The 23,104-nt window shown below is 33.9% G+C and overlaps 2 protein-coding genes across 5 annotated transcripts in view; both read left to right on the plus strand.

Annotated features, from left to right (window-relative positions):
• LOC135841570 (fasciclin-2-like) overlaps positions 1-23,104 on the plus strand; it is a 194,385-nt gene that overhangs the window by 133,761 nt on the left and 37,520 nt on the right. The window lies entirely within an intron of this gene.
• On the plus strand, positions 15,753-19,002 carry LOC135841104 (uncharacterized). Its single transcript, XM_065357909.1, has 2 exons — positions 15,753-17,237; positions 17,324-19,002. Exons 1-2 carry the CDS (start codon positions 16,340-16,342, stop codon positions 17,659-17,661), a joined length of 1,236 nt encoding a protein of 411 aa, XP_065213981.1. The 5' UTR covers positions 15,753-16,339; the 3' UTR covers positions 17,662-19,002.

A 23,104-nucleotide genomic window follows, 5' to 3' on the forward strand; every position in this document is an offset into this window, starting at 1 on the left:
AAACAAGTTGAAAAAGGAAAAATTGGGATAGTAAAAATGTTGTCAACACCCCCCCCCCCCCCTTCAACAAAATGTAAAATCCCATAATAATGGAAACGTGAAAAATGTAGGTGTAAAATGTATACCCTCTCTCTTCTTTCACCTAAGAAAGGTATTCTTGACCACTTCTTCTCTCCAGGCCTCCAAAAAACCTTAGGATGTCCAAAGATATTGATAAAAGAAAAATTGGCGTAGAAAAATTGGCGTAGAAAATGTGAACCCCCTTCCCCCCTCAGTTGTGAAGTTTTTGAAAATATTCGACTAGAAGTTCTGCTTTTTGATTTTGAAATTTTATTAGATGTCTTGTGTTTTCAGATTTTTCAATTATAATTCTCACAATATTTGGTAAGCTTTTAAAAATTAAGACTTTCAAAAATCCTTTTTTTTTGGGGGGGGTGTTTATAATTATTAGATTATTACACCCTACGTCAGATTATATTGAATTTGTCAGGTTTTGTTTTTTAACAAGAGTAATAAATTTTTCTATTTCGGAGGCGATGTCAGGAATGGAGAGAGAATTTTCATCTATTTGAAGAGATAATCGATCTTGGTGTAATTGGGGATAATAGAATAATAGGTGTTGAACAGATATGGGTTCAAAAGAGCAAAATTGACATGATGGTTTAGGGGCTTTTAGGTAAAGATGGTTATTTGTGATTTTGGTGTGTCCAATTCTCAGTCTTGTCAAGATAACTTCTTCAAGTCTATTTAAGTGGGAGAGGTTTTTCCAAGGATGAACTGATTTTTTATGTTGAAAGAGCTTGTTGGCTGTTTGTTGGGACCAGAAAGTTTGCCAATTCATGTATATATTTTGATTGAGAAAAGATTTGATGTCGTCAGCTGTGATGATGGTAAGGGGGGAAAGAGTAGTTGCAGATTTTGCATAAGTATCAACAATTTCGTTTCCAGTGATTCCAATGTGGCTGGGAACATATACATAAACTGAATAATAAAGTGGGAATTTTGTAGCTCAAATAGTTTTTTAAGAATATTTTGAACTATAGGGTGATCAGAAAACAGGTTTTGTATAGAAATCAATGAACTTAAGGAATGACTCTGGATCAAAAAATGTTTGTTATCTGGTTCAGAGGTGAGTAGGTATATCACAGAGGCAATGATAGATAGCAGTGAGTTTAGCAGAGTAAATAGATGAACAGTTTGGGAGTTTGAAATTTGAAATTTCACCATTTAAATCTTGAACTTTTGAAATTTTTGAAGAATACTTATTTTAAAAAATTCATTTAGTCATCTTCAAGTGCACTACAAATTGTACTGTAGCAGTCTTGCGATGAAAAATTTCAACTGCTGGCATAAAACAAATTCACCCTACCAGTCGTATAGAGAATTAAGATCGATTTTCCAAACTTTCTCGATGTAAGGAGCTCACGAGAAATGTTCAGTGAAATCGGAGGACCTAAATCAAAAACAGGCTGATTTTACATAGGGTCATGAGGGTCTTGGAACACTACTTGGTGAAAAAGAGACGAATATGATTTTCTAAAAAAATTCAAAAGTACTATTTTTTCAAACATTTCAGAGTATTTTAGGCTTTGTCCAATTTTTTAATCAAACGAACTCCTTGAATCAAAAGATTCGTCTATTGATGAGGTATAGTGAATTTGAACTTGAAAAAAAACCGCCCCCTCCCCCCTCCCCTTCCCATTACCATGAACATACGATCTTATATATTCAGCATAAATTTTGTGTAATAAGTAATTAGTATCTAGGTACAATGCATCATTGATAACGTTAGAAAAAGTGTACCTACCCTCCCTTCAATTGTTTCAATTGTAGTTGATACGTATTTGGGTGCAATATTTAGGATTATCGCTTGAAAATTATCAACACATGAAAAATATGTTTTTACATTGCAATCATTTGGCATTATTCTCACGCTATCGAGCAATAAGTCATTTCCTTCTGGAGTATTTTTTTCGCTGTCACACCTATTGCCAGTATAAATGCATTTTCTCAGAATAGTTCGTATATTGAAAAAAAAAATACAGCTACATGCCTTTATTCTTATCGTGATTACGAATATGATCTCAGCATAAATACGTACGATAGATCTGAAACGCATTATAAACACATTTACTTATAGAACTGTTGCATCTGTTCTTCGTATGATACAGTTAAGGCAAAGCCGACCGATTGGGGTGCGATAATAAAGCGCAGACAGAGATGGTGCAAGATTGCTCACGTTGGCATAATCTACAAGTGTATAGCTCGATTGAAATCTTCATTCGTTTTCGTATATCAAAAGAAAATAATAAAGCGAGAAAGAAAATGTCCAACATCAGCTAAATTTTATTCGTAGCGATGATCTGTCTATATCGCGGTCTCGTATTACTCATACGGTGGAGTTTTACTGCCTACAGTGCCTACTGCCTGCTTGTTTTTTTATCGTGTATCGAACCCAGTTGTACATTGTACATATACCAATAGTGTGGTAGATTTGTTCAAGATACTTATCTGATCCAGATATGCTGATAATGCAAATACGATTTCATGATTTAAGAGTTGGAGACTGGAGAGTCGCGTGATTTACTGGACATTCGGTAGAGCTTACGTTCACCCCGCAGATTGTTTTTTGTTTCTTGTTCGCTTACCGTCGTCGTCTATCTCAATACACGAAGACATTAAGGAAACTTTTTTTTTTGCGGTTTTTCTAACGACATGACCGTCGCCTTCGTCGCTTCGAGTGACAACATTCAAAAGTTATAGATACACGTCTCGTTTGATGCAACGAAAGAGTAGAGTAAGAGCATGTAGTCTGATAGCTTGGCTCTGCTTGGCGGACGACGAGACGTATACGAACGAGATAGTTTTTTCAAAAGACTCATTAGCGTTGGGGAAAATGAAAGGAGATAAATTAAATTGACGTAGATTGTAATAACGCGGAGGAAAAAAAAAACAATGACTTGTATAATGAAGAAAAGCGAGACTGCGAGACTATGGTGTCAAGTGTGTGGTTGGTGGGTTTTTTGAATTTTTATGTGTGAGTGATGTGCGGTGCCTGATACACGTACTTCTTTAGGTATAGCTATAGATACAGAGATGACTCGAGTTGAGAAATGTACCCACTTAAGGAGAGTCTGATTCCTCAATGCCGACTTTGAAAGGAGGCACTGGAAGCAAAATCGCGAAACACTCTATATAGTTTTCCTCCAGCAGGCCTCAATGGTCCCAGACAGGGGTGCCATGACAGGGAATGGCTCAAATTCAGTTGTTGTAGTGAAGCAAATATACTTAAGAGCCTAAGGCATAGTGTATTGGCTTAAACACATTACAAGTAGACAACCAACAAACCAAAAAAAAAAAAAAAAAAAAAAAAAAAAGGTGGGGTAGCTCAAAGTTTGCTAGATTTTGTATTGATGCAATTGTTGAGATTGAGTATCGTGGTCATTGAAATTATGTGCTTGTTGCTTTGTTTGGGCGAGTGGCAATACATTTTCAACGTTAAATTTTTTAAAGTAATAATTGTTTGTATTCACTTTTAAAATACAAAAACAGAAGCGGTTCTAACATCTGAGTGGGGGGGTGAGGGTTCCAAAAAAGAAAAAATTCCGAATTATCGAATGGGTGATTGAAAATTTTTGAAAATAAATTTCAAGTTGATCTTTTCATTAAAAACTGGTTTTAAAAACATTATTCTTGATACACGAGCAGTCGATTTTCATTGTTTCAAAATTTCAAAATTCTAACCATTTTTTGAAAATGTAATGATTAAAGAAGTAAAACAACATTATTTTTTATGTGAGAAGCCAATTTTTCTATTCGTAACATTTTTAAAAATTCGATCGTTTGAACGAATATTTTCCCAATATTGAAGTAAATTTATTCAGATTGAAAAATAAAAATGATTCAACTTGTGTGGGCGGAAGCTTTTGGAAATTTATTATTCAAGAAATGAAAAAGAATTATTTTGGGGTTGAAAAATTTTCGAAGCTTTGCAGTATCTTACTTATTTGGCTAAATTGCAGTTTGAAATATTCATCGTAGTACAAAAATAAGGGAGGGCGAGTGACATGAAAAAATCCAAAAATTTGTTCAAATTTCAAGTTTTATGGATTTGAGGTTCTGCAATAATGTTCAGTTTAATTATTTATCTAATTTTTCAATTAAAAAGATCGCTCAAAAAAAATTAATTCGAAAATTGAAATGAAAGAATCTGCTGAAGGAGTGAATTCCTCGGTATTTAATCGATTTTTACATTATTTTCACCGATTCCTTAGTAGGTACTTAAGGTAATGCTTCCCAAAAATATTAGTAATGCCTCATTCAGTTATGCTATTTTGGAGGTATTTAGTTGGACTTCACCAATTTTTTTTTTCAATTGTTAAAGACTATTAATCACGTTAGTTTTGAAATTGTTTTCATTTTCACATTTTTTCTTACAGTTTCAATGATTTTTAATGTTTTTTTTTTCGTAATTTTCCATTCATTCCATTTTTTTTTTGAGGAAAAATTTCACACAGTTTTGATATTTAGTTGATTTTCCAGGCAATTTTATCGATATTTTATGCAAATTTTTCAGAAGTTGAAAAAGTTTTAGCCATTTTTGGAAACAATTTTTTTCGTTGTTTTCAACTACTTTTTTGAGCGTTTGTCTTTTCATCATTTCACGTAGTTTTATGACAATCTATCAATTTTATTATAATTTTCAGCAATTTTTATAATCAGTTTGGATTATTTTCTGAAAAAAATATTTTTTTGGAACCGTTCCGTTTCATGTAACTATTTTCAGTTTTATTTCTATTTCGACATTTTTCTCTTTTTTTAAATCAAATGATACTGTCAAAATTTTATTTAGAGCAGCTTGTGCAATTACAAAATGTTAGTTCAACTTTATCAATTTTTCTGTTATTTTCAACTATTTTTATATTCATTCTGTTTTTTCTGAGTCAATTTTTTGATTTTCAACCTTCAAAAAAATTGACCGATTGGATGGATATTTTGCGATCATGTTTTTTAATTTGCCTACATTATGACTATTTCAGCAATTTCTTTGTCAGTTTTAATAGTTTTTATGTGAATTTAGCTGTGCTTTTGGCAATTTGATGAAATTCTATTAATTGGTTGACAATTGATTAAAATTTTTGAGGCTCTGCTGCAGGTGCTGCTGAAATTAAAAGAATGTTTTTCTTGATGAGAAACTGAGGAATATTGAGAAGGGGTGTCAGTAAAGTGAAAATTGATGTTTTGAAACAGTTTCCAAATCTTGGTGCTTCGATGGAATTTCATCTACTTTATGGGACACCTGGTATGCAAAGAGTCTTTAACCATCCACTGTATGAAAAAAAATTTATCATGTGATAAATGCTTTTATAAGCTTATAGTACGTAGCTACGTACGTCTACGTACCCTTAAAATAAAAAGATCATCACGGTACGTTCATGCAAGAAAGTCTGCTCCACATGTGTACCATTTTATACCCACACAATACTGTACGAATTCTTAGAGAAGACTAAAATATATGTACGTTAAATGTACGACATTCCTCTTGATAGTGATAACAACGTATTATAAAGTCGTTGTAAATTAATATTTGAAATATTCGTCATATATACTACATACAACAAATCTACATATTCTCTCATTTACAAGCCATGGCCCTTCTCTTCGCTTATATACTAAAGAGTATCTCGCGCAGAGCGTGTGGTATTGGCGCTGATGTTGATGATGATATCGTTTGTTCGCACTTGGTTAAGTTTTTTTCACACTCGAACAAATGCCTGACACTTTGACGTCGAAAACAGTCGTGAACGATGAAAAATAATACTCATGTGCGTAAATTTTCTCATAATCTAATGGACCGTGTTGTAGGTTTTTTAGCACATGTTTTGTTTTTACGAAATCTGTGAGAGGGAGGAGGGAACAGAATGGCAAATACGGGGATACTTTTTTCGTGGTGTGGAAAAAATGTGCCCGGTAATCTGGAAGGGAATTCTTGGAGTCAGATGTGATAATTTTCGAATTTTTTAACGAGCTAGATACTAATTTTAAAGATTCAAGAATCACTCTTTCACATGATGATGATGAGGTTTGAAATTAGGTAAAAATGAAAGAAACGCGAATCTATTCGGTGTAAAAGAGTTCAGGTAGCTCATTACATGATGTGAATTGAACAAAAATAATAATTTTTCCTTCGTATACACAGTGTAGCCAGGCTACCTTGTTACCAATCAGATAAACGGATTATTTCCGGTTGGCGATGTACTACAAGTCCACTATTTAGAAGGTACCGCGATTAGGTTAGGTTTTTCAGAGAGAATTACTTGGGCAAAAAGCCGGCCAGGGATGCTACGATGCCGGTTCGAGTGAAATTAACCGTGAGTGTTTTGAAATGAGCACGCGGTAACTCGTTGATTCGTTCGATGAAAAATAGGGCTGCCGAAGGAGGTTAAAAATGTAAATCCTTTAGGTTTAAAGGCCTAAATCGAATCAGTCAAAAATAGAGGGTTTAAACTACGTATAGGATAGGAGATCGTTTAATCGGTTGACCTTTAATGGCTAGCATAGAATTAGATGAACCCTCTCGCGGTAATAAGGTTACAATATGAACGATTACCATGCCTATTGTGTGTGAGAAGAAAATCGACGAAAATATCAGATTACTCGTCCTATGTATAGTAATATGATAGACAATACTCGCTTATGTTTATTCTATTACGAAATTAAATTCATTCGATCGAATCGAGCGTCGTCGCTCGTCGTCGTAGCAATTATTAGGTACGAGTATACGTAACCAAAGAAGCGTTTCGAACTCGATTCATCAAACGAGCTTTTTTGGACTTGTAGACTTTTGAACGTGATCTTACACTACGAGCTAGGTCTGGGTAGCACATTCAATAATGTCGGTTGTCGTTGTCATCGTAAAAAGAAGAAGAAAAAGAAACAATAAAATAGCAGCGGATAAAATTGCGCGAATAATCAAATCTCAACGCTGCTATGTTGCTCGGGGAATTACGAAGTAATAAAAATTTAACGTTTAAACGGTTTCTCTTTACAGTGTTTCAGAAAGCGTGCAATTCATTTAAAAGCAAAAGCGAAAGAAATGCTCCTTTTTTTCAATTTTCTACAACTCGTCTAGGTCTTTCTAGATCTCGCTAAATTGAACCGAAGTGGATACGAAATGATGTTATCCTGTGTTTCACTGCCGCGATGAAAATGTGGTAAATTTTTTATTAAGGAGGCAAATTTTGTTAGGTTTTAGTGCCTTGTTGTGGTGAAATATCGTTGGAACTTGGAAGAGTGGAATTTTTTGAACGAAGATGATCGTCTGAGATGAACGAGTATTGTTTTGAGTTTTTGGTGGAGAGGGAGAGGGGTGAAAAGTTTAGGTGAACGTGTTGATAATGTTCAATGGGCTGATGAGGGAGTTGAGAGGTTGAAATTCTCTGAATTTTGGTTGTCATTTTTAAACTGTTGATAACTTTAATTTTGGAAGTAAGCCATTCGCTGTTGTAGTTTTGGTTGTCTTTCCACTGTTACTTTTCTTCAGGATTATCCTTGAAATTGTCATTTTTGAAAAAAATTTAGAAAATGGCGATTTTTTTCAAATTTATGCAAAGGAAGCTGTAGGGACTAGGGTGGTTTTTTTCAATTTTTTTTTTATTTTTGAAATTTGATGGAGTTAAACGAAAAATTGCGACCAAATGACCTCAAAAAGACGTAGAGAGAAATTCAAATTTTTTGGTCAATGTCTGAGCCTTCTGTTAATTATTTCAACCTTTAGCAAGGACCTCGTCACCTCTGATTTATTTGAAATTAGGCTCTCTGAAAATTCATTGTCACCCACGCCTCAAAACTAAAATTTCAGCTTCGGAATTTTGGCAAATTTTTGAAAATTGCTGAGATAGCGTACTTTACTGACAATCTTTTCATGAAAATGGTAAACCACGAGATACAAATCTGAAATTTGGTTTGAATACTGAAGTCGACCTCCCAAATCGATTTGCGACGGTTTTCGATACAATCTGGAGCCTCCAGTAGAAGTTAGTTTTCCTCCAGCATACTGGAGTCGCTCCAGAAAGCGCCGTAATCAACTTCATCAGCTGAAAATTTGATTCTGAGGTGTGGGTGTGACAGAAACTTTCAATAATCCAAATTTCAGCCTAATCGGAGGTGGCAGACGAGTTGACAAGGTTCCTTTGTAAGAAAGCTCAAAATTTTAAAATTTTTCAAGCAAATCATTATTTTCTATTTACTTTTTGGTGACCTTTTGATGTTCATTATCAGGGTGAGTTTAAAATGTAAATTAGTTCAGTTGCAATAATCACAAAATTATAATATTTTGAAGGAATGAGTTTCTATCTTGAGAATTTCTGAATTTGACGAAATTAAACGTGGAGCTTTTCTTATGGTTGAAATGTGATAATACATATTAAATGAAAGACTAAAGGTCATCAAGAGACAATTCAAGCCAAAAAATCCAGGGAAAAAATTGAAACATTTTTGAATAATTTTCTGAACAGCTTTAGTCGGGGAAGTTGATTTTTGATTTGAAAAGCTGACTTTTTTCTCGAGTTTTGTTGGAATAAAATAATCGCCAAACCTCATCAAATTTCAAAAAAAAAAAATTGCTAGATTTATCAATAGGTTACTTTTCTTTTTTTTCATGTAAAGTAGCTTTAGAATTTAGATTAAAAGGTACCTATTTATGATCGACAGTTATCTAATTGACAATTTATTTTGTTTTCTGTTCCAGGTTGGTACCAATTTTCAGCTCTATTAACTGGATAACTTACTAAGAATCAGAATATGTAAGTTAATGTTATTAATTCGATAATACGAGTAATGCATAAGGAAGGAAATTTCAAATCAATTTCGAAAATTGAAAAAGTTGACTATGCATATTTCGAGAATTTTTGAAAAATTTTGAAAATTCAAACTGTTGAACGAAGTGGTATGGTTATTGAATGTATTTTCAAAGATGTTTATTCCGATTTTAAAAATCGTGTACCCTGAAAATCAAAAACTCTCCCAAAAACCCAAGCATTTTGAAAAATATTTTGGGGTGTCAAATTCTATACGTTTGTGGATGTGCTGTTAGTCAATCTTTTAACTGTTTCTTGATGGTACCCATCCTTCCCCAAAAGCTCTCGGGCACCATTTCACCCCTCTTGAATACCTATACCTATGGTCTTCAGAAGGTTTATTGTGGTGAGGGGTGAAGCAAAGATAAGGTGCACTGAAAATTCAAAAGAGGTAAACAAACTTCAACTACACTCCTTCCCTCACCCCCCCTCCCCAATCCTGCTACCTTTCTCACGCCTTTCCCTACTTTTTTTCTTCAGATTTTCAATTATTTTTACACTTGAAATTCGAGGAAACTTCTTAAATGTAATTTTTCGACAAGTTGTCATTTTTTTTGCAAAAATTTTCCCTCAAATTTACGACTACCTGAGCAAAAGTTTTTGATAATTATTCCATTTTACTGATTTTTTTAAAATTCAATAGGTACCTTGAATTTGATTTGATTTTGCACTTTACACTTGGTAGGTGTTTATTGGTAGAAATGTGTATTTCTCTATTTAAAACTGCCCAAATCACTCCCAGAACCCAGAACCCCTCAAACAAGGGAGAACTGTCTGTATTTTTGTAGGGGGAGGAGGATGCTCTAGCTCAGAGAATTTTCGAATCTCGCTCAAATATTCCATTGATTTCAAAGGTCGCGAAAATAAACACATTTCACCATACTACATCGCTTCATACTCCACACGTGTATTATGTTGCATAATTAACTCGACGCAGGAGTACACCACGATGCAATTTCATTCTTAATCCGTACCTACGATAATTCGCGGAGCGTTCAAGCAGCGCAAAAAAATGCTGAACCCGTCACCGTTTAAGCTAAATTCCGTCGTCCCGAAAAACCCAACTCCGTAATTTCGTGAAGTTTACAAGTTCATTTTATTAAAAAGGTAAATTTCTCTCGTAATTAGAATAGCTGAATATAAAATTAATTAAAAGTCTTTAGTCCGCCAAATACGACGTACGTATCGAATAAGCAAGGGTACCAAAACAGTATACACGTTGCTTGCTATAGTGAAAATCCGTGCACTATAAATTTCACAATCCCCCTTGTTTTCTCATGCAAAACTACCAGATTACTAAGTTTTTTCCCCTACGTTTTCCTCGATTCTATTCTCCTCCGTTTGCAATGAACGAAAGAGAAAAATCAGTTCGGTACTTGGCGTCGAGTCGGCTAATTTTTTGGGAAAATACTTGCAAAAGTTTGTTTCAAATAAGCTAATCCATTGTAATTACGCATCGAATTGGTTCTGGCGCGTTTACAAATACACAAACGAGACGACCTACTACGATGGTATCCAATTTCCTATTCTCGTCTGCGGAACAATTCTTTGTATTTTATAAGTATTCGGTATAAAGTTGGGTACGCCGAATGTAAGTTGGGAAATTTTCTCTTCATTTTTTCAAACCGAGAGAGTTGCTGGCAGGAGGTACAATAAATTAGGAAAATTTCTTCCGAGGGTTTCTGGGTATTTTTTTTCCGTTCTGGCTCGAGAAGTCTGTGTAGTACGAGTAATTTCGAAGAATATATTTTAGTACGTCGATAGCTCGACATGATGAAGAATTAGATTCTATGTCGACGAAAAGTGAGTGTATGGTACTAACACTTACTTTAAATGCGTGCATTAGCCGCAGAAAATAAAGTTTTATTCGAAGAAACCCATTAGTCGATAATGTAGTCCATTCGGTGTCGTCGTCATTGGAGATTTGTGTGTTAGTATAATAAGTGTAGAGAACCACTGACTTAATTTCATGATGTTACAGGTTTCGGTCTGTCAAAACATATCGCCTCCCCCTCCACAAAAAAATTTCAAACGAAACCATGTGCCAAAGACGCCAAAGTTCAGAAAATACGGTTTTTTTGTTTGTTTTTTTTAGCAGGTACCATGAAAGAAATGAACTTACTTATTAAAGAAATTAATCTTCGGAAAATTTGAAAAAATTCTAAACCAGTTTTTGAAACGAAGGAAGAAGATCGAGGGATTGAGCCAAACAAGGCTTTCGTCACCTTTTCGAACTTGTTTTCTAGTATTTCAGGTGTTTTTTTTTCAACTCGTACTTTCTCCTAATTTTAAAATTTCTTAGGTAGTCAGAATTTTGCAAATTTTCAAGGGTTTTTAGTTTTTAAGAAGGATCTGTAAAAATCAATAATTTAGAAACCTATTTGAAAATTATTTAAGCAAGGAAATTCATTGGGAAAAACACTATATTTATGTACTTACTTGGAGATTTTCATTTTTGAACGATTCAAACTTCCCTTCGTTGTTGAATGATTACCAAAAATTGAGGAATTGATTTAGATGATTGACATTTTTTACCTTTACTGACTTTTCTGCCTCTTTTTTCCTCTTTATACGTACGTAGCAACATTGAAGTGGATTTTCATGACGTTTTTGTGGATTCTATTTCTAATTTTTTCCACACTCTCCAAATTGACCGAGATGGCTGAAATTTGAAATGTACGTACATTCAGAAAATATCTTACATATTTGTGTCTTTTGGGGGGGTTCAGCTCTTCAGCTCCTTCGTAAAGTTGAATAAAATTTTTCAATTCTTGTTTCAGGGTGTTTCACAGTAACAGTCCATCTAATCATACAAGTCGATTTTGTCTTGGTGTTTTTTCAGTCAAACTTGGAATTTTTCCATTCATATCGCTCCTTTGAATAGAATTAAAAAAAATTTTTTTGCGAAATGAATGCCATTGAAACGCACAAAAGATGTTTGAAAATTCTAAAACAAAAATTTGAGATGGTAAAAGATGAATGTCCAAAGACGTTGTAGGAGCGAAAAATTTGCATGTAAAATTTCGACACCCCCCTCCCCCCTCTTAGAAAAAATTGTGGAGTTGAAAAAGTAAAGTGTTTGAAAACGTTGTGCCAAAAGTTCTGCTCAAGTCCTCTGCCTTTTCACTTTGAAATGTTGTTTGACACCTTGTTTTTATAGATTTGAAGGAACAAACCTGAGTGAAGGAAGAATAACTTCTACAAAAATTCCTTGAATTTTCGACCCCCCCCCCTTCCCTCATGAAAAATTGGAATTTGGTTTGTAGGTATTGTGTTTTAGACCCGACCTTTTCAAATTGATTGGTGGAATTTTCGACCGCCATTATAAGGTCTCTAGCAAATTTGTGAATTTTCTGATTTTTTTTCTCCCTAAAGATATTTTTATGGTAGGTATGGTTTTGAAGTTTGAAGAACGACCGTGATTGTGTCTAAATAATAAAGGTACGTTGAAGACTTCAGAATGAGAGTTGAGTACAAGAAAATTGAATATAAGTGTACAGAGCTTCAGCTTTCTCTGTCTCAGTTTGATCTTCATTATTTTGTGGTACAGAAAATAAAAGTTTGAATTTTTGAAAAATTCATCTTGGCCTCTTTCCATGAGAAGGTGAAATCGGTTTTTGACTTGAAATTGAGTCAAAAGTAATCCAAAAAGTTACCTCCAAGTAAAAAGTCTTCATACCAATTTTTGAACTCCTACCCCCTCTCCCGCCAGAGGTTTTACTCCTAAATATCAAAACTTGATAATTTATCTCTTTGAGATGGATGCATGAAAAATTTGTGGAATTTTCACCGATCGTAGAAATTATGTAAGACTAGAGTTGAGCAGTAATTTTTGTCATCCGCTGTTTTTCACTTTTTTTGTGAGTTGAAAATTTTGAAATTTTTTTCAAAGGAGGGGGGGGTGACATAAATACATTTTTGGGTAGAAATTCTCTTCTGATTATGACCCAGTCTCGTGTCTTTGTCCTTCATGAGGAAAAAAATTGCTGTATAATTTGTTTTGATTTAGTGTTTTTTCCCTCTGTCTGAAAATTGAAATAGATGAACCTTTTAATTTTTTTTTTTGGGTAGGGCTCGGCAGTCGGCTGGAGAAGAGAATATGAATTTATTTTCTCGCAACAAGAACAACTTTGAAGAATGGGAGAAAAAAAATTGTATTTGTATGTTTGAATGTAAAGACTGAATTTTACGGTGATCAAATATGTAATCTTATGTCAGAATTTTTTCAATATTTTTGCTAAACCAACGTAATGTATAATCGTAGGAGGGACCAGTAGCTGCGTCATAGGTACGTAGGCTGAAACCGGCGTCTTCTCTGCAATATTACTCGCGTAATTTATAACGAACAAGTTCACGTATAAATTTAAACTGATCGCCAAATAATCCAAGGTTATTGGAACCGTAGAAGGAGAACAGAGGAGTGTTCGATTAAACGAGGAAGCTTTAGGAATACGTTTGTAACGTACCTATCTATGTAGTATCGAGATACGAGTGAAATGTCGAGAAAAAAAACAATCAAGCGGAACAAATACAATATACGTATAGCTGGTAGAGTCTAACTTTAAAATTGTTCACACTTTTGATCAAAGAATCGTCGAGCCAATTACAAATATATGGAAAAAACCTTCTCGTCTTCTCGTCCACGTAGAATTCGAGAAGAAAAAAACCTCCATTCTGTGTTGGTCGATCAAGGGTGGTCTTCTGTAGAAGAAAAGGTCACTTTTACCGTCTCGTCGATGAAAACGAACGTTGTTATATGCACGAATTTTTACGACCAAGTTTTCGTATTCGTTACTTCTCTTCCTTTTCCTTATTCTGTGGGCTCTCTGCAGGAGTTCCATAAAAATTGAAAACCTTAAGGAGATCGACGTAGGTTCTATACTATACTAATGTCATACAAAACCACGTATATCGTAAATCTTGACTGGGAGTACCAACAGTCTGGCGAGTTCGGCGAGGTTTGATAATTAAGCGATGAAATCTGTGTCGTAAAAACGATTGACATATACCTGGTGTACGTGGTCCTTTGACTGCTAAGGAAAGACGAAGACCCGTAAAGGGATACAAATTAACATTCAGTTGTGGCAAGTTTATGTGTATACCTATTGTCGATTCGAGTGTCGTATCGTGTTGTTTTTCTAACCGATTTTACGCCCTGTACTGTGTCGTAACACCCTATAGTTCTAAATTGGTTTCAAGGGTTGAAGAGGTAGAGAAACGTGAGAGGTTAATTTCACTCGTGATGGCAATGACTTTATTTTCAAGGTTCGGGTTTCCTTTTAGGTATTTTTTTTTCCTTACTCGTTTAACGATTCGAGATGAAGATGAGAAGGAATTCGGACGAAAGATGGGGACCAGGAATGTGTCAAGACGACGAAAACAATTACGAATAAAATATGCAATGTAGGGCGTTGATAAAAGTCTTATTGAAATACGCAAAAGACGCACAGTATTAAAATTCCGCGAAATGTATTTTTTTTTCAGCTCTACCGCGAGATAAATATAAAAATGAATATAAAATATTGAGTGAATTGTAATGAGGATGGAATATTACGTTTTTTAAAAATATTATTTTACTCGTCTCATCCTTCTGTTCGAGTCAGCATCGGATTCCGTTATTATTATTTTTATAGAGTTACGAATGCTGAAATGCATAATATTTTTCTCAAATGCATCGTTTTAAGTATTTTAATCCCTCGTTTGAAATGCTTTGAATAGATATATTTTGTAATTAAAATGAAATATACGATGTAGTTAGAATTCTTCGACGTGGAAAAAAAATATAAAAAGTGGTCAAAAACATCAAATTTCTTGAATTTTTGGAAAAAATGGAAACAATGGGTGAGGAAATTCACGTTAATATGCATTTTTGTATTAATTGCATTTACGTGGAATTGAATTACATTTACATATAAAAGACTCCCTTCTTTCTGCTCTTGGAAAATTGTGGTATCATCATTGTTAATGGAAAAGTTATGAGGAATAAGGTAATTGAAGAGAATTTTAATTGAGATTTTTCTAATTATCTTGCTCGGTAAACGAATACGTACTTTGTATGTATTGTATTCCGTAATTGTGGGTGGGCATTAATAATTCTAATTTTAAAATGTATACGAAGGTAAGTAATGTGGAATATGTGTATCATGTTGAATACACCTCATAAAACTCAGCATGATACTTGGATAAGGAATCAGTAATGAAGAAAAATAATACTCAGGTCTGCGTACGATGAATTGCCAGTATCATACACGTTTAAGTAGGTAAATAGTATTGTATGAGCTGTTCAAACGTGACATTGAACACCAAGAAAATGAAACAGAAAATTACCCATAAATGTACGTAACGTACATAACTTAAAGTAGGCAGGTAGGTAATTGTGGGTAATTATGAGGTCACTATTTCTTGTCTTTATGCCCATAACACTTTGGCTCGTGATGTTAAAGAATAGGTAAATTGAAAAGGAGAATTTTTCGACAACTTATCTATTGTTTTATTTTTCTATGCTGCTTTTGAAAATTTGTAAATTCTTGAGATTTTTTGAAAATGTTTGTATCATTAAATTAGTTGTTGAAAATCGCCGCAAATTTATAAAAAATCAAACAATGGAGCAAACTTCGCCAAAATTGCTTAAAATATGTTACAATGTTATGAAAAAAGCTCAAATTTGTTGAAATATTTTGAAAGAGTGAAATATTACAAACTTACTTATGGAAAATATTGGTGTTAGAACTGCTAAAATTTTTCAAAAAAATTAATGAAATTCCGACATGAGTATTTGAACGAAACTGTGTAAGAATTGATGAAATTGATGGGATACGATCAAAGTGTAATGAAATTCGATACCTACGAATTGCACGAGGCATGATTTTAAAAAAACGAAAAATAGGTGTAAGAATTACTGAAAATTGTCAAAAATTTAAGGTGAACTTGTCAAAAATTGCTTGAAACATCATTTAAAGTCGATGAAGTGTCTCAAAATTGGAATAAAAAGTTCGGAAAATAAAAAAGAGATTGACGAGCAAAAAAAACTGATTCGCGAAAGTGATTCATTGGCTCATAATTTTCACGAATCACTTCTGAAAAAAATGTTTTGAATCATTCCCAAACCCTACTGCAAGCTCTGAAAAAGTTTTGCATTTTACAAAATGATTTTGGAAATTTTGACGCAAAAATTCTGTATTTTTAGTAAAAATTTTATTGAAGTGTCATGTTTTTCCTCCCATTGTTTTTTAGAGCAAAAAAAAAAGATCAAGTTTCATTTTGCTTCAAGCTGAAGATGGCAGACATTGATTTGGTGGCCACCAATTTCAAGAATGAGATGAGGAGAGAAGGAAGTAAATATGAGAAAAACTGCTCTGCATAGAGATCCCAATTTTCTGAGTTTTGATGTATTTTCCTATGGAGAGGAATCAAATCCTCCCCTATCTTTTTCCTTTGTCTCTTAATCCTGGGAAAAAGTGTTCAGGAAAATTTCCTGAAAAATGTTGATACAGAATTTTTCCATTTCAGGAAACCGAGTGATTGCACTCTCAGATGTCCCATCAAGAGAACAAATTAGCAAAGATACTATGCTTGTTGATCCCCTATCAATTTTTCGGACCATAATTTCGTCGAAAAAACATGGAAAGGATTTGAAAAATTACTTCAGCTATGAATTATCTCCAATTCCATTACCATTATTTTCACTAACAGGGATGAGAAAAACGTCAAAATCGAACTTATTCAAGTTCTTCCCAGCTCTAACCAAAGTACCAAATCTTGAAAATGCGACCTACGTCATCGATGGTGGATTTCTGCTACATCGTGTACTTTGGATTGGAAACTCAACATATGGCGAGTTGTGTGATAAATACGTAGAATATGTTCAAACTTTTGGATCAGATGTTATGGTTGTCTTTGATGGTTACGAGGATACAAAAAATAGCACCAAAAATGCGGAACATCTTCGTCGTCTCAAAAGAAAAGGATCGAGTCCTGACTTGATAATTGACCAAGATCTAATTTGCACAATCCCACAGGAAAATTTTTTGACCAATACGAATAACAAAGTTAATTTTATTCGATCGCTGTGTTCTCGTTTTCAAGAGAAGGGAATCGATTGGATATCTGCTAAAAATGATGCTGATAAATTGATCGTCAATACTGCCATTCAAAAATCACGTGATGGTGAAAACGCGGTGATAGTTGGAGAAGATACTGATCTATTATTACTAGCCGTTGTATTATCCGAATATCCCCTTTTAATGATGAAACCTGCTCAACCGAATACCGTCGATAAATATTTTTCAGTCTTGAAAATCAAGAAAAAAGTTCCTAGTGGCCTTTTGTTTCTTCATTTATTTACTGGTAGTGATACCACGAACGCTTTCTATGGTAAAGGTAAAGGTTTTCCGATATTTTTCGTTGAAATTGATCAATTTTTGAAGGCACCGCACGCTGATTTCTTGTTTGTTTTTTTGGTATAGATAAAGTTACGGCGATTAGTATTCTGATCAAGAAATCATACTTGAGCCACGAAATGGATAAATTTTATGACCCAAATGCTGATCCGAATGCCATCGTTCAAGCCGGAGAAATTATCGCTGCGGCACTTTATGGTGCTAATAAAGAAAGAAATTTAAACGAGTACCGTTATAAATGTTTTGAAAAATTGTCAAAAAATAAGCGAGAGTTTGATCTATCACAACTTCCACCTACGAAAGCTGCTTTAGAGCAGCATAGTAAACGAGTTTACTACGAGCTGCAAAATGTAATCGGGAATACTCTAGATCCAGTAAAATTTGGCTGGCATTGCCTGTTCTAACAACCATTCCTCCTGCTCCCGAAGACATACTTAATACAGTGTTTCCTGCGTGTAATAAAAGGAGAAAATGTGGTGAATTGTGCGGATGTAGAAAAATCGGGCTGTATTGCAATTTTACTTGTTCTGATTGGAAGATTGGAGACTGAAGGATTGACCATGACGACAAGGATGAAGATTACAATAACGATGATGAAGAAAAATGTCAACTGGACATATATTGTACAACTCCAAAAAATTGTGTAGTTAGGAAAAAGTTGAGCAGTTCCAAAAAGTTAAGGTTTTTGATATTGATGAAAAACTACAATTAATAATTTTATTCGATTGTATGTTCGTATATTTTCTTATACTATTGGTGTTTTACAAGTTCACCATTTTTGAGCCGATTTCCGGGTGGTCACTTCCAGTGTGTTTTTTTTTGGACCAGCATATTTTATGAGAAAAAAAAATTCGAAAAATCAGAAAAAATCGTGCTTGAGGAGTCCACCTGAAAATTAGCTCGAAGGTGGATAATCTCATTGAGCAGGTTAAACAATTTGTGAATATTTTTAACAAGTTCAGATATTTCCAATTTCGCTGGAAAATATGTCCAGTCAAATGTGCCAAACAGGATTGTGAATTTCTCAAAAATTGTATCATGAACCTTAAAATTACTCGTGGATGATGATTGAATGAAGCAGGGGCAATGGATACCAAAAAAAAAAGAAAAAACACGAAAAACTAAAAATTACGTTGAAAGTAAAATTTTAGGGGAAAAAACTGAAAATGAAAACTGAAGAACAAGAAAAATGTATCTGAAAAAAGCTAGAAAGAAAAACTAAAAAACAAAAACCTATACTTACATGAAAAAAGCATAATTTAAATTCGAATTTCGTACCAGCTGGCTGTGAAAATCGAAAATTGACGCGTAAACGAGATTTTAAGAAAATCAATAGGCCCTCGCTAAATCTTTCGTTGAAGCCTTGCGTCAAAGTCTTCGCCAGAGCCAACTCCAAAGCCTATAAAAATTCGCCAAAAATCATAAAATCAACTTCACAACCTAAAATTTAAAGGAAGATTGGGATTTTTCGATGTCCTCGTTTGAACTATCCAAATTTCGTTTCGTTTCAATCAGAAATTCTAGAATCAAGAAGTTCCCTTGTTCAGAAAAACATGCAAAGATTTCTTCACTTTTTGTACTAATTTTTTTTTAGAAATTTTTGCTTTTGCTTCCTTTGAGTGCCATCTTCAATTTTCTGAAGAATAATTTTAAAACATGAGAAGTTTTTTTCAAAAAAAAACATCTCAAGGTGTAATTATTGCTATTGAAGTTGATGAAAAAGTATCATATCCCTTAATCTTGAAGATACATATTCAACTATCATTTAAACAATTTTTGTTAAGAAATCTTAAATGTGACTTTTTTAAAATCAAGTATATAAATTTTTTGTAAGTTTAGCTGATTTTTTATAAATTTTAGAGAATTTCGTTAAAATATCACGTTACAAAATTTTTTTTGCTCACTTTAACAATTTTAGTAATTTTAAACCATTTTTGGAGTAGTTTTGCCATTTTTATCACGTTTTCCTCAATTTTCAATCGTTTTTAATTTACTAATGTTTCAACAATTTTTAATGTATGTATTTTTTTTTGCTGTATTTTAAGTAACTTGATATTCCACGACTTTCTGTGATTTTCATCAATTTTTGGATAAATTTTATTCGTGTCAATTTTATCAATATTTCAAAATACCGAATGCAAAATTATGTGAAGAGCCGGGGGGGGGGCTGTTGGTAAATTTATTCGAAGGCTGCAGAAAAGAATGGACATTATAGGTCCGATTCCTTTTGAGGTTACAAAAATTGAACATTTGTAAGGTATCTGTTATAAAATCCAATGTGGATTAATTTATTACCTATTGAACTTTTTTTTGCGCTCTGACAGGGTATCTAACAGGTAGTGAAAGTAGTGAAAAATTAGTGAATTCAGTCAAAAAGGTGTATTGAAAAAATGAAGAAATTCAAACGAGCAACGAAAACCTTCAAATCATTGAAAAAAAACCTATTTTTGATAAACTTGGTAACAGTGCTAAATTTTTTTGCAATTTAAATTTTTCTTAAAAATTTTTCTGTGAAAAATTCAACTTTGTTAATTTTTTGTGTGTGGGGAGAGGGGGGTTGGATGGACGCTTTCTGAAAATTTGGTTTAAAAAGGCAGTGAAAAAAGTGATGAAGAAGTAGTGATTTTTTCGAGAAAAAAATTTTGTTAGATACCATTGTCTGACTAATCCTCAAGAAGAATCAACTCAGATGGAAATTATTGGTGGGTTTGTTTTTCAAAACCATGTTCAATTGAAGAAATTTAGAACTAAATTGAAAAAAAAACTCCTTTAGTCCTTTCATTTCCAATCTTGTACAATTTCTTGTCTTTTTTCCTCATCTCATGACACATCACTGAGCTTAATAGTCAACGTGCAAATAATTCGGTATAGACGGATAAATTATCAAGCTCATTCCTTCCTCTCTCCTTTACCGTGCTCTCTAATGAAACGTATTTTTCAAAATCAAAATCATCAAACCTCCCCCTCGTGTTGCTTTTCCTCTTTGAACTATCTAGTATCTATATACGAACCACGAATACTTGATTATGCGAAAATCTCACCTTGAATGTGCTTACCCCTTCGTAAATTTGGCATCCCTTTATCGAATACCGCGCCGTTTGTCTGGTATTCGTATACCATATCGTCGAATTGTGTGTAATTATAAGGCTTCAAAAATTCGATCTAATTGACCTTTGGCTCGATGCGCGTTACGCGGTCCCGATCCCGATCCCTTTTGTGACAAGTGAAATGATACTCGTACAACCCTGATTTGATATCTCTTTTTGCATTGATATAGCTTTAGCATTTTCTGACGACTCTTCGTTTATGTACTATACGATACAATTCGATGGGGTATGGATGGAGTAACAAGTGTAATAATGAATAGATCGTCGAAATGACAATCAGGGCGAGGACCGAGGAGTAGAGGGTGAAATAGAACGAGAGAAACGATAGAGGAGAAAAAAGTCAGCTTATTTTGAAACCCATACACGCGGTTACACCTTAGCTCGACAGATTTATAGGAAAAGGGTTGCGTATAGCGTAGTCGACGTAAGTGATTAATACTCCCTTGTAATACACAACTGAGCTAGAAAGGCAGACGAAGTCGATAGAGTATGGCAGGCGGTTTAAGCGATCATTTTTTCCTGATTGGGGGACAAGTGCGGAGTAAAATGAACCAATAATTCGAAAATGTCGAGTTATTACTCGCGTACTTTGCTGAAAAAAAAAAAGGCTACGAGGAGACGTTTTGTTCAGTTGCGCGAGATTTATGGACTTATTCTTCCATTTTCGCGAACTACGAGAGGTATTGATTCGAGTATATCGTATCGTGCATGGAATCTGCATTGTAAATTGTACGAGCTAGGTCTACGATAGGATGGACTGTGTACGAATTTAGTAATTGATTTATTTCTATTTGTATGTATGTATATTTTTTCTAAAAATAATATTTAAAGTGCGGTTAACTTAGTGTTCTCTCGTGGCATTTCCGGGTACATTACATACGTATGTATACACAGCCTATGTGTAATTCGATCGTATTTTTTTTTATTCCCGTATCGAAATCGAAGGCGCAGAAGAGCAAGGGAACTCCGCGGAGAAGAAAAAACATTTGTGTGATTACTTGTGCGAGTCGGAGAGTGCATGGCGTTTTGTTGCCAACGAGGGGTTTTGAAAAAGACCCTATTGTCGAATAAATGTTGAAAGCACGAATCAATTTATCCTGTTATCATACTTTAATATTATTTCTCCTAGTGCATCGTATACTTTATGACAAGTTTTTCGGGCGCGTTTATCATCGACGACCATTGTGTTATTCATCGAGCCCCCCTACCCCCCTCCCGCCGTTATGAAGCTTTTCTTTTCCCTACAATCGCGACGATTTTATGAGCGGAAAATTTTCGCGATTGGTGAAGACGCGACGCGTGTGTGAGAGGGATTGAGACTCTCGTATAAATACTCGTATAAGCATTAGATTAATTAGACGCGTGTATTTTTATTGTATTATTGTTGTTATTGATAAATTAATCCGGGTGCACGAAGATACATACACGTATACGTATGTAGACTCTAATGGATAGGGGTGCGCGGTGCGATAGGTATTTACAAGACGAACTCGTGTACACACGTTTTCCCATATACTCCCATCGTACGAGTAATAATTACGTATTCTAAGGTAGTAACGTGTGTGAAGAACGTGGCTCGAATATAACAGCTCTAGATAATATGCGGTGTTCATAAATCACAATCGAAGGATGGTGGTTTTTTTCACTTTTTCTTGCTCTCTTCTGGAAGAATTTTTACCGTTGGTTGCGATGTTGGTTTCTTCGTATTTTTTGGACGAATTTTCTTTTATAGAAATGGATATTGTAATGTTATGGATTGAATTGGATTTGGGAGAGAGAGATCGTAAAATTTCTTGAAAAAAAAAATCGAAAAATATGAGAATTGAGAGCGTTAATATTCCTAAAAAAAATTTTGGAAAGTTGAAAATATTTGATACCTTTTTTAATCTTTGAAGAGATCAGATTTCATAGTAAAAAACTTATTGCTTCCACCAAGTGAGTGTACTAATACTTTTAGTTGAACCACAATTTTCATTTTGAAAATATTTTTCAGCTTTTGCTTTGAAGCAGGGAGAGGGGGGAGATGGTGGGGATGGTGGATTAATAAAAGAGTAGATTTTTTTTTGAAATTCTGTAGATACAATAGATACCTATCGATACCTAGGTAAACACCTTGTAATTTTACTCAAGTTTTTCGAACAAATTTGTTAATGCTAAGTCAACTTTAATATACGTATGCTATGTATATCCATTTTTTTGATCAAATTTCCTTAAATTATGTGTTAATTGATCATAGTCAACTAATCCATTTTTTTTTTTTTTTTGTTTCAGGTGAGCTTGAATTCTTTCCAAAAGAGTGATAGAAGATGTATGGGTAAAATGATAACTTACTAAAGTTGGTGCATTTAATTGTGTCAAAATGTACTCGATTGAAAAACGTTTTTTCGAAAATTAGGTATATTTGTTTCAATTTGTACTCAGAATATGTCAAAAACAATGGTGTCTGAAGAAAAAATGGAAATATGCTCCACAATATTGCTTCTCGGCTTCATTTTTTTTTTTTTAGTAAGAAATTTACTTTTTCCAAGAAATTAATTTTTTGTAATGAAACAGCACCTCTTGGAAATCCCAAATCTTTCATTTCGAGATAATTGATTTTTGAGCATAAGAGGGTCCTAAAGAAAACAATTTTTCTCTCAGAAACATTGATTTTTACCAAAAAAAAAAATGTCGACTTTGCGAACAAAAATCAACAGAAACAAAATTGTAGAGTATAAAAAAGCTCAGCCGGAATTTTGAA

The sequence above is a fragment of the Planococcus citri genome, chromosome 3 (genome assembly GCF_950023065.1).
Source record: "Planococcus citri chromosome 3, ihPlaCitr1.1, whole genome shotgun sequence".
Taxonomy (NCBI): Eukaryota; Metazoa; Arthropoda; class Insecta; order Hemiptera; family Pseudococcidae; genus Planococcus; species Planococcus citri.

What these genes read in the sequence shown, in the direction of transcription:
- LOC135841104 (XM_065357909.1), top strand. Translation starts at nt 16,340, where the DNA reads ATGTTGATACAGAATTTTTCCATTTCAGGAAACCGAGTGATTGCACTC. An exon ending in GAACGCTTTCTATGGTAAAG is followed by an intron (nt 17,238 to 17,323) that starts GTAAAGGTTTTC and finishes TTTTTGGTATAG; the next exon opens with ATAAAGTTACGGCGATTAGT.